Source organism: Pristis pectinata, chromosome 6 (genome assembly GCF_009764475.1).
Source record: "Pristis pectinata isolate sPriPec2 chromosome 6, sPriPec2.1.pri, whole genome shotgun sequence".
Taxonomy (NCBI): domain Eukaryota; kingdom Metazoa; phylum Chordata; class Chondrichthyes; order Rhinopristiformes; family Pristidae; genus Pristis; species Pristis pectinata.
The window spans coordinates 95,542,992-95,555,052 of NC_067410.1; the positions used below are offsets into that span (position 1 = coordinate 95,542,992).

At 41.3% G+C, this 12,061-nt stretch overlaps 2 protein-coding genes across 4 annotated transcripts in view; both read left to right on the top strand.

The window, feature by feature from the left end:
• Positions 1 to 10,858, top strand: part of LOC127571359 (D-beta-hydroxybutyrate dehydrogenase, mitochondrial-like) — a 38,250-nt gene extending 27,392 nt beyond the window's left edge. For all 3 annotated transcript variants that reach the window (XM_052017659.1, XM_052017657.1, XM_052017658.1), the window contains one exon: positions 6,070 to 10,858. In XM_052017659.1, coding sequence (XP_051873619.1) covers positions 6,070 to 6,539 — 470 coding nt within the window. In that variant the 3' untranslated portion in view covers positions 6,540 to 10,858. The remainder of the gene's footprint in view (positions 1 to 6,069) is intronic.
• Positions 10,859 to 10,903: 45 nt separating this feature from the next.
• LOC127571791 (very long-chain specific acyl-CoA dehydrogenase, mitochondrial-like) overlaps positions 10,904 to 12,061 on the top strand; it is a 69,217-nt gene continuing 68,059 nt past the window's right edge. Inside the window, exon 1 of the mRNA XM_052018498.1 lies at positions 10,904 to 11,037. The gene's annotated coding sequence lies outside the window, so the exon portion shown is untranslated. The remainder of the gene's footprint in view (positions 11,038 to 12,061) is intronic.

Sequence of the window (12,061 nt, forward strand, 5' to 3'; positions counted from 1 at the left end):
AGCTTTACAAAACTCTGGTTAGGCCACACTTAGAGTACTGTATCCAGTTCTGGTTGCCTCGTTATAGGAAGGATGTGGAGGCATTGGAAAGGGTGCAAAGGAGATTTACCAGGACGCTGCCTGGATTAGAGAGTATGGATTATGAGGAGAGACTAAAGGAGCTAGGGCTGTTCTCATTGGAGAGGAGGAGGATGAGGGGAGACATGATAAGAGGTATACGAGATATTGAGAGGAATAGATAGAGTGGACAGCCATCGCCTCTTTCCCAGGGCACCAATGCTCAAAACAAGAGGACATGGCTTTAAGGTATTGGGTGGGAAGTTCAAGGGTGATGTCAGAGGGAGGTTTTTCACCCAGAGAGTGGTTGGTGCATGGAATGCGCTGCCTGGGGTGGTGGTGGAGGCTGATACATTGGTCAAGTTCAAGAGATTGTTAGATAAGCATATGGAGGAATTTAAGATAGAGGGCTATGCGGGAGGAAGGGGTTAGATAGTCCTGGGTGTGGTTTGAAGGTTGGCACAACATGGTGGGCCGAAGGGCCTGTATTGTGCCATATTGTTCTATGGCTCTAAGGTGAAAGAGAATCCTTCTATAGCTATATTAAGAGCAAAGGGATAGTAAGGGACAAAATTGGTCCTCTTGAAGATCATTGTGGTATCTGTGTGGAGCTGAAAGAGATTGGCGAGATCTTAAATGAATTTTTTGTGTCTGTGTTTACTCGAGAGACAGACACAGAGTCTATAGAATTGAGGAAAAGGAATAGTGAGGTCATGGACCATATCCGGATTACAAAGGAGGACGTGCTTGCTGTTTTGAGGCGAATTAGGGTGGATAAATCCCCAGGGCCTGACTAGATATTCCCTCAGACCTTGTGGGATGCTGGTGCAGAAATTACAGGGACTCTAGCAGAGATATTTTGAACATCCTTAGCCATGGGTGAGGTGCTGGAGGATAGCTAATATTGTTCTGTTGTTTAAGAAAGGCCCTAAGAATAAGCTGGGAAATTATAGGCTGGTGAGCCTGACGTCAGTCGTGGGTAAATTATTGGAAGGTATTCTGAGGTCCAGGATATATAAGTATTTGGATAGACAGGGCCTGATTAGGGATAGTCAACATGGCTTTGTGCGTGGTAGGTCCTGTCTAACCAGTCTTGTGGAGTTTTTTGAGGAGGTTACCAGGAAGGTTGGTCAAAGGAAGGCGGTGGACATTGTCTATATGGACTTTAGCAAGGCCTTTGAGAAAATCCCGCATGGGAAGCTAGACCAGAAGCTTAAGTTGCTTGGCATTCAGGATGAAGTAGTGAATTGGATTCAACGTTGGCTTAGTAGGAGAAGCCAGAGAGTGGTGGTAGATGGTTGTCTCTCTGATTGGAGGCCTGTGACTAGTGGTGTGCCGCAGGGATCGGTGCTGGGTCCATTGTTGTTTATCCTCTATGTTAATGATTTAGATGATAACATGGTAAACTGGATCAGCAAATTTGTGGATGACACCAAGATTGGGGGTGTAGTGGACAGCGAGGAAGGCTATCAAAGCTTGCAAAGTGATCTGGACCAGCTGGGAAAATGGTCTGAAAAATGGCAGATGGAATTTAATGCAGACAAGTGTGAGGTGATGCACTTTTGGAGGACAAACCAGGGTAAGACTTGAACAGTGAATGGTCAGGCACTGAGGTGTGCGGAATACAGATCCATAATTCCTTGAAAGTGGCATCACAGGTAGATAGAGTTGTTAGGAGAGCTCTTGGCACATTGACCTTCATAAATCAGGGCACTGAGTACAGGAGTTGGGATGTGATGTTGAAGTTGTATAAGACGTTGGTGAGGCAGAATTTGTATTGTGTGCAGTTCTGGTCACCTACCTACAGGAAAGATGTCAATAAGCCTGAAAGAGTGCAGAGAACATTTACATGATGTTGCTGGGACTTGAGGATCTGAGTTGTGGGGAAAGGTTGAATAGGTTAGGACTTTATTCCCTGGATTGCAGGAGAATGAGGGCAGATCTTATCGAAGTATACAAAATTATGAGGGGTATAGATAGGGCAAATGCATGCAGGCTTTTTCCTCTCAGGTTGGCTGAGACTAGAACTAGAGGACATAGGTTTAGGGTGAAAAGTGAAATATTTAAGGGGAATCTGAGGGGGAGCTACTTCACTCAGAGGGTGGTGTGAGTGTGGAACAAGCTGTCAGCAGAAGTGGTAGATGTGGGTTCAATTGTAACATTTAAGAGAAGTTGTATAGAAGCATGGATAAGAGAGGTATGGAGGTCTGGGTGCAGGTAGATGGGATTAGGCAGAAAACCAGGCTGGCATGGACTAGATAGGCTGAAGGGTCTGTTTCTGTGCTGTAGTGCTCTATGACTGAAAGGACACTAATGATACAGTCACTCTTACTTCAAAACCACTGTCATCTTTCCAATCAAAAGTGTCACAATTCTTGCAAGCTTCATCATTGTCAACCTTCATTATCTCCAACCTCCTTCAAACCAGAGGCATGAAAACATGAGTTCATATCCCATTAAAGTAGACAGAGAATTTAAATTAAGTTACTTGAATTATAAATCTGGATTACAAAAAATGGTGGTGTTAATGGTGACCATGAATCCACCATTGTGGTAAAAACATATTTGGTTCACCAGTGCACCTATATTCTGGAAGAAAATCTGCTGTCTTTACCTATTCTAGTCTTTATGTGACTATACTCACAGCAATGCAATTGACATCATTTTAATTACTCTGTGAAATGGCCCAATATGCCACACACTTCCGGGGCATTTGTGGATGGGCAGTGAATAGCAGCCTTGCTATGATGCATTGGTCCCACAAATTAATTTGAAAGAAAAAAACATTCAAAATTTCTTGCAACAAAGGCACAGCTGTGTAGGGCAGGCGTACTATGTTGGTTGCAGAAGTGTGGCGACAATTGCGGGCTGCCCCCAGAACATTTTACACAGAAGGTGCATTTCACTGTGTGTTTTGATGTACATTTGACTAATAAAGGTATCTTGTCATTAGTCACCCTGTTATGGAACCTGCATTGACTCCTGATCCAATTCTTAATCTTGTGTTAAAGTCCCCAGTGGCTTTATACCTTCTTATCCCTGTACTCCTTTTCACCTATAACCCCGCACTCTGTACTACATTGACTGTGACTTCCTCCCATCTTTGGCAATGGCCTCAGCTGCCTGCACCTGATGGTCAGGAATCCTTTCACACAACTCTTCTACTTTTAGAACAGAGAACACTAAAGCACAGTACAGGCCCTTTGGCCCACAATGTTGTGCCGACATTTTATCCTGCTCTAAGATCTATCTAACCCTTCCCTCCCACATACCCCTCCATTTTTCTATCATTCATGTGTCTATCTAAGAGTCTCTTAAATGTCCCTAATGTATCTGCCCCCACAACCTCTGCTGGCAGTGCATTCCACGCACCCACCACTCTCTGTGTAACAAAAAAAAACACTTACACCTGACATCCCCCTAATACCTTCCTCCAATCACCTTAACATTATGTCCCCTCATGTTAGCCATTGTCACCCTGGGAAAAAGTCTCCAACTGTCCACTCAATCTATGCCTCATCATCTTGTACGCCTCTGTCAAGTCACCTCTCATCCTTCTCTCAAAAGAGAAGCCTTAGCTAGCTCAACCTATCCTCATAAGACATGCTCTCCAATCCAGGCAACATCCTGGTAAATCTCCTCTGCACCTTCTCTAAAGCTTCCACATCCTTCCTATAATGAGGCAACCAGAACTGAACACAATACTCCAAGTGTGGTCTGACCAGAGTCCTGCAGAGCTGCAACATCACCTCACGGCTCTTGAACTCAATACCCCAACTAATGAAGGCCAACACACCATATGCCTTCTTAACAACCCTATCGACCTGTGTGGCAACCTTGAGGGATCTATGGACGTGGACCCCAAGATCCCTCTGTTCCTCCACACTGCTAAGAGTCCTGCCATTAACCTTGTATTTCTCCTCCTTCAATGCCTACTCTAAAATGGATGACTTTGATCATGCTTATTCATCCTCCTGTGTCTTGGCATCTGTTTTGTCTAATTAGCCTGACACACTTGAGAATGTTTTCTCTGTTGAAGGCACTACATAATTGTAATTTGTTAATATCAATAATTTGAGGCTTGGCTATAAACTGGACAAAAATATGAAATATGCACATTTTGATATACATTAAGGAGGGATAGAAAGTATAATAAAAGGTGGAGAAGCAGTTTGGTGAAAGGGGCAACACATCCTGTGGAGAGGGATTGACAGAAGAAAGGAGTGCAGCTAAAATTGATGAGATTACAGTTCAAAGATTAAAAGAAAATACACCACTGAGGCATATTATTAACTTTAAAGTTGTGAGCAAGAAATGGAATAAGTTATCCAGAATTAGATTAGGGAGGTGGGATTTTCTCTTTAAGCCATATATTAATTGGCTGAAAGGGTTGAGGATCTGGTCGATTGAACTAAATATGGGTGATTATCTTGGGAATGGAGATCATTACATAAAATCCAACTGCAAAATGGAAAAAGTTGGTCCAAAAATTAGAAGACCGTGAATGAGAACAGATTTCAGAAGGGTGAAATTTGAACCAACAAAGGCGAAATGAAAGGGAAAATTGGGAAATAGGATATTTAAATATATTGCAAAGGTATAGAATCAGTACTGTACTTCAAAAATAAATAAGGAAGTTATAAGTAACTTTAGGAGGCCTTGGATTAGTAATAGTGCAATTATTATACAATGATTAACTCCATTTTGAGTTCTTCAGTTGGTGCTTGCATGCAGTCAAGACTTGGGCAATGTTCAGGAATGGTTGCGAAGTATTTGCACAATACAAGTGAAACAAAGGACTGCAGATGCTGGAATATCTCGATGAAAAACACTATGATGCTGGAGGAACTCAGCAGGCCAGGCAGCATCTGTGGAGAAAAGCAGGCTGAAGGAGGGTCCTGACCCAAAATGTTGACTGCCTGCTTTTTTCCACGGATGCTGCCTAGCCTGCTGAGTTCCTCCAGCATCATAGTGTTTTTCATGCATAATACAAGTATTAGGCAATGATAATCTCCAACAAGGGATTATCAAGGCATCTCCCTTTGACTTTTAAAGAACACTATCATTTAGTCTCCCATCAGTATACTGCAGTGTGGAATGGGATTTGCCATGAACAAGAAATCGACAAGATATCCTTATTAGTCACGTACATCAAAACACACAGTGAAATGCATCTTTTGCGTAGTGTTCTGGGGGCAGCCCACAAGTATCACCACTCTTCTGGCACCAACATAGCATGCCCACAACTTCCTAACCCGCATGTCTTTGGAATGTGGGAGAAAACCGGAGCACCCAGAGGAGACCCACACAGACACAGGGAGAACGTACACACTCCTTACAGACAGCGGCTGGGATTGAACCCAGGTGGCTAGCACTGTAATAGCATTACGCTAATCGTTACACTACTGTGAGCTGACCAACCACACCCCTACTGTGGCTTCAAGGCCAGGCCAGAACCTGGGTAACCTGTGGCAAGTGACTCGCCACCTGACTATCCAAAGCCCTTAAACCATCTACAAGGCACAAGTCAGGAGAGTGACCTTGCCCTTTTGTTGGAATTCTCAACCTAACAGCACTGTGGAAGTACCTTCCCCACAAACTACAACAGTTCAAGATGATGGTGCGTGGCTACCTCAATTGGTGATGGACATTAAATACCAATAATGCCCACAACCAAGGAATGAGCACAACGGAGATTAGAAACCAATTAAAACTGGAGGGGGCAACAATGTTTGGAACAATAATAATGAAAGTTTTGCAAGAATATGAGCAAATAAGAGGTTCAGATATATTTTGTACATTTTATCAATAATATTTTGTACTCGTGCAAAATTCTGAGAGTGAAATAGGTGCTTAGTAATAATTTTGTCATTCTGCAATGAAATTCGGAATGTATCTGTGATAACCAAGTTTTTGAAAGGATTTAATAGTTCAGCTGTAGAAAAAATCAAATTCATGGTTCTGTTAAATCAATATTCTTCTTTGAATTTGACTTTAACTTTTATTTTACAGGTCGTGTTGTGAATGTTGCCAGCCTATTTGGACGCATTGGCATCACTGGCCAGTCTGCCTATTGTATTTCAAATTATGGAGTGGAGGCATTCTCAGACTGCCTGCGTTATGAACAACAACGTTGGGGTGTTAAAGTCAGCATAATTGAGCCAGGAAACTGTATAGCTGCTACAGACATCCTTACTCGTGACCATATTGAAAGCATAGCTCATAGACTGTGGAATGAAACTGATAAAATTGTTCAAGAAGATTATGGGAAAGGATATTTTGATCGACAGATAGTGACAATGAAATCTTTCTGTACAAACAGTTCAAAAGACATGTCTCCTATTATTAATGCCATCACTGATGCACTAACTTCCAGATATCCATACTGTCGTTATGAACCAATGGATGCCTATTGGTGGATTAGATTGCACGTTTTGGCCTACTTACCTACTCCAATTGCTGACTGGTTGTACAAAAATTAACCAACCTGCCAGTGTGTTACCAGAATGATCTGCTTCCAACATGTGCCAATTTCTTCATACTTCCAGCTCCATTACTTAATGTCCATTAACTATTACCTTGACCTGAAATTACTTATTAGAATCATAACAATTAATCTAGTTATACTCTATATATAAGATTTCAAGTGCACTTGATGCAATTATTTTTTACTTGATGCATTTTACAGTAGAAAATAACTTTCGGTTACTTCCACTGAATGCTGTGTATTCACTTCTAACATTTGGTTCCAAGTGAAGAGCAGAGTACAGGGTGCCATTATGGCTATATTCTGGGTATTATTTGATGTTCAAATTTTTGCTGTTTCACCATTGAATCTTTTGGGGCATTTGTCTTCAATTCATGAAGTGATTTTTTTTTTCCACTTTAGAGAAATGCTTCCTGTGCATATTAATACACTGTACCAAGCCTTTTTGAGATGTGAAATTTTGCTTAAGGTTTTCCCAGAATTCATCCACTTTGTAAGTTGAGGAATGACATTGCGTGTTTAGCGGAAACTGAGTTCTATCCTGACTTGCTCGGTCTCCCTGTGACTGCATGGTTTTCCCTCAAGTGCTGAGTGCTACTTTGGTAGGTTGATGGCTATTGTAAATTCACTAAGCTTTATACCTAATGCAACTAAAATGACATGTTTCTCTTTAGCTGCATTTATTTTCGTATATTCCACTGCATCACAAGAGACCTATATTGAGGAATTGCGCTCTTCTTGTGGAAAGTCCAACATCCCAGATAATATCATAATGAATATGCACAATGGTCAGCTCTTTTGCTTCACCATTCTGTCTCAACTGGGCATGTATCAGTGATGATCACTAATAATCCTAACTCGCTTGTGCATACTGCTCAACAAAAAAGTCCATTTGATGATCCTCTACATCATGTGTGCATCTGTGTTGGTGTATGTTTGAAAACTGGTTGGTGCCAGTTGTTGAATGGGAACTTTTAGTTTAAGGTCAACAGTAATCCTAGTTCTATGAAATGAACAAACATTATGTTCTTTACAACTATATATTTAGCCATTGGGCAGTGCAGCCATTATTTGCACTGTCATGTATTATCACAGCCATACATTGATGTAATAAACTGTTTAAATAATAGAATATCTGATTAATATAAAATACTCCTGTTTCCACCAATTTTCATAGTTATCATGTTTTTCCTCTGGAACAGCTTGATGATACTTTGCCCCCTGGTATTTGCATCCTCAGTTCTTCCATACATTCCAGTTCTGTTTTGAGGTTTGAACCTTCAAGTGTAAGGTCAGTAGGGACTAAGACAAGATAATACACAGTAACTAAAGAATGTTGATCTTGGAGTAGGTGTATTCTAAGAAATGCAGCCTGGTATTCAAACTGCAGAGTGTGCTTTGATATGATTGGTAATTTATCTGCATTACCAACAGCTTCCATCTCTCAAGGTGATTTATTATTTGTTAAAATTGGCATAAAGGGGAAAGAAGGGTGCATTTGTGGGTATGTTTAAAAAAGAAATAGCAACACAATTTATCAAATAGTCAATTTGAATATTGAATGGACTTAACAGAATCGGTAATCTTTGGTCTTCTGCTCCAGCCAGTGTGAAAACTCTATTCTGGAGTAAGACCTCCACTTTTTTGTAATTTTTTAAAAAAAGCCAATTTTTTTAATACCTTTTCTATGTTGGAGGTTTTGCTGGTTTGAATCTTCAAGAAAGAGGACATTATCCCTTCCAGTTAATCACATGAACCAGTTGGTAAACAGCAGAATGGATTGACTGGAGGGGATCATCTCTGCATATTGCAGGCTGCTAGATAAAGGTTATCATTGACTTGTTTTGGATCTCTAACCTTGAACAGCGTAAGCATCTCTCTGCAGATTGGACATGCTACGTTTGCTGACGTTAGATCAAAGTGAACAGTGAAGGTCAATGATAATGTGTGTCAAGATTGGGTAGTTTACACAAAATAAAACAATTTGTACAAGGTTCATGTGAGGTTTATTGCACAATTCTGTTTTTGTGGTACATTGCATGTCACTCCGCTATTTAAGAAGGGTGTGAGACAGCAAAAAGGAAATTATAGACCTGTTAGCCTCACATCAGTGGTTGGGAAGTTGTTGGAGTCGATTGTCAAGGATGAGGTTACAGAGTACCTGGAGGCACATGACAAGATAGGCTGAACTCAACATATGGTTTCCTTAAAGGAAAATCCTGCCTGACAAATCTATTGCAATTTTTTTTGAGGAAATTACAAGCAGGCTAGACAAAGGAGATGCAGTGGATGCTGTGTATTTGGATTTTCAGAAGGCCTCTGACAATGTGCCGCTCATGAGGCTGCTAAACAAGATAAGAGCCCATGAAATTACAGGAAAGTTAAGAGCATGGATAGAGCATCGGCTGATTTGGCAGGGAACAGTGGGAATAAAGAGATTCCATTCTGGTTGGCTGCCGGTTACCAGTGGTGTTCTGCAGGGGTCCATGTTGGGGCTGTTTCTTTTTACGTTGTATATCAAGGATTTGGATTATGGAATAAATGGCTTTGTGGCTAAGTTTGCCAATGATACAAAGATAGGTGGAGGGGCAGATAGTGTTGAGGAAACGGAGAGTCTGCAGAGAGACTTGGATAGACTAGGACAATGGGCAAAGAAGTGGCAAATGAAATATGATGTTGGAAAGTGTATGGTCATGCACTTTGGTAGAAGAAATAAACGGGCAGACTATTATTTAAACGGGGAGAAAATTCAAAATTCAGAAATGCAAAGGGACTTGGGAGTCCTCGTGCAGGATACCCTAAAAGTTAACCTCTAGGTTGAGTCAGTGGTGAAGAAGGCCAATGCATTGTTGGCATTCATTTCTAGAGGAATAGAATACAGGAAGTCCCCGACTTACGAACGCCCATACTTACGAACTGACCTTCGTGGTCGGTTCATAAGCAGTCCCGGCCCCCGATCCTACCATGGTGGCGGTACACCTTCTTTGGCCCAACCCCAGGCCAAGTGCATATGTGTGGCTGGGGCCATGCACGGCCGCAATCCCCAGCCCAAGTATGCATGCATGGACACTGTTCTGAGTTACGTACAAAATCAGGTTGCGAACAGTCTCAAGAACGGAACTCGTTTGTAACCCAGGGACTTCCTGTATAAGAGCAGGGATGTGATGTTGAGACTCTATAAGGCATTGGTAAGACCTCACTTGGAGTACTGCATGCAGTTTTCGGCTCCTTATTTAAAGAAAGGATGTGCTGACGTTGGAGAGGGTTCAGAGAAGATTCACTGGAATGATTCCAGGAATGAGAGGGTTAACATATGAGGAATGTTTGACTGCCCTTGGGCTGTTCTCTTTGGGGTTCAGAAGAATGAGGGGGGACCTCATAGAAACATTTCAAATGTTAAAAGGCCTGGACAGAGTAGATACAAGAGGGCACGACTTCAGGATTGAAGGGCGCCCATTCAGAACAGAGATGCAGAGAAATTTCTTTAGCCAGAGAATGGTAAATCTGTGGAATTTGTTGTCACGGGTGGCTGTGGAGGCAAAGTCATTGGGTGTATTTAAAGCAGAGACTGATAGGTATCTGAGTAGCCAGGGCATCAAAGGTTATGGTGAGAAGGTGGGGGAGTGGGGCTAAATGGGGGAATGGATCAGCTCATGATAGAATGGTGGAGCAGACTCGACAGGCCAAATGGCCAACTTCTGCTCTGTCTAATGGTCTTATTCCGTATAACATCAAACAAGATTAATAATTTTCCAGTGAACTTATTTTTAATCAACTAACTGAATTGAACAAACTGTACTTACAATTTAGGATTCAGCCAAGATTGCAAGAAAAGCAGGATTTTTCTCAGTATCTGCAACTTGATTTGGGTGGAGCAGGATTGGAAAATTGAGGAACATAATTTTGGGAGGTTAGGGTTAGGTGGGAAAGGCCTCATGGTTAATTCTTCCTCTAAAACTTTGGTATCAGAATATCCTCTACCTTTCAACCCACTGCCACTGCTGATGTCCGCATTCTTATGGTCTACCCTCTCCCAAACAAATGATAATTACAAGGGCTAATGTTCCTCTTCTGCTGGACAGTGCACTTGCCTGGATCCTCCCATTGCACCTGGACTGATAGATTTTGCCCTATGGGCATTCTGTGACTGAATACCCCCAGCAACTTAAAAGATTCAGCGGCAGATTGCTTTAATTTTTTTGATCGAGTGATGTTTGCCTCTTGTTACTTTTGTCTTGTAATATTAACATTTGTTTTATGGCCTGCTGGCATTTGGTTCAGTTTGTTTCTGGTTAATAAATAATATGAGCTCCATTATATTGCAATTTTTCATCTATTACTCTGCTTCCACTGAATTAAGTCATAACAAAACCTGTCCCTACAACTAAGATGTTAGAAACTCCCTCTTTATCTTTAACTCTTGGCTTTCCACTCTCTTGATGGATATCTGTAAGTCATCTGGGAATACTTTTATGTCAAGGTGCCATATAAGAGTAAGTTGTTAGTCATGTGTTTTTTTTTGTGTAGGTTTCTTGTACTAGATTTGCTGGGGGCAAGTGATTAAGATTCCCACGAAGTTCACTTTATTCTCCAGTTTAGGCAAGCATGAAGTACGTTTACTGGCTCCCTTGCAAATGATGTTTGTAGGTATAAATTGTACACACTTTCTCACTCAGCAGCTGCAAAGGTTCCAGAATGGGGAAATAGAACAACCACTTGGAAATAATAAAAGGATTGGGCATAGTCAATGTGGATCAACAAAAGGAAATCATGTTTGACAAATCTGTTAAGAATTGTTTTTAGGTTGCAACCAGCATAATAAAGTGAAAGCAGTAGGCATATTTAGACATTCAGGAGGTCTTTGATAAGGTGCCACACAAGAGTTATTAAACAATGTTAGAGCACATGGTATTAGGGTAAAATGGATGTAGACTGAGGATTGATTAATGCATAGAAAACAGGAGTAAATAGGTCATTGTCAGCGTGCCAGGCTGTGACTAGTGGGGTGCCACAAGGATTGGTTCTGGGCCTCTAACTTTCAACAAGTTAATTCAATAATTTTGAAGAGGACCAAGTGTAATATACCCAAGTTTGTTGATGACACAAAGCTGAATGGCATTGTTGAGGAGAACACAGTGAGACTTTAGGAAGAAATGCACAGGCTAAATAAATGGGTAAGGTGAATGGAATACAACTTGGGGATGAAATGTGTGGTCATTCACTTTGGTAGAAAGGTGAAACATGGTAGAATTAGAGAATAGAAGGTGTTGGTGTTCAGAGGTACATCGGTGTCCTTGTACAGAAGTCACTGAAAGTTAATCTGCAGATACAACAAGCAATTAAGAAGGCAAAGGGTATGTTGGCCTTTATTACAAGAGGATTTGCATGCAAGAGTAAAGATATTTTCCTGTAATTATTTGGAACACTGGCAAGATCACAGCAGGACTACTGTGTATAAACCTAAAGGAGAATATACCAATGATAGATGGAGTGCACCAAAGATTTACCAGATTGACT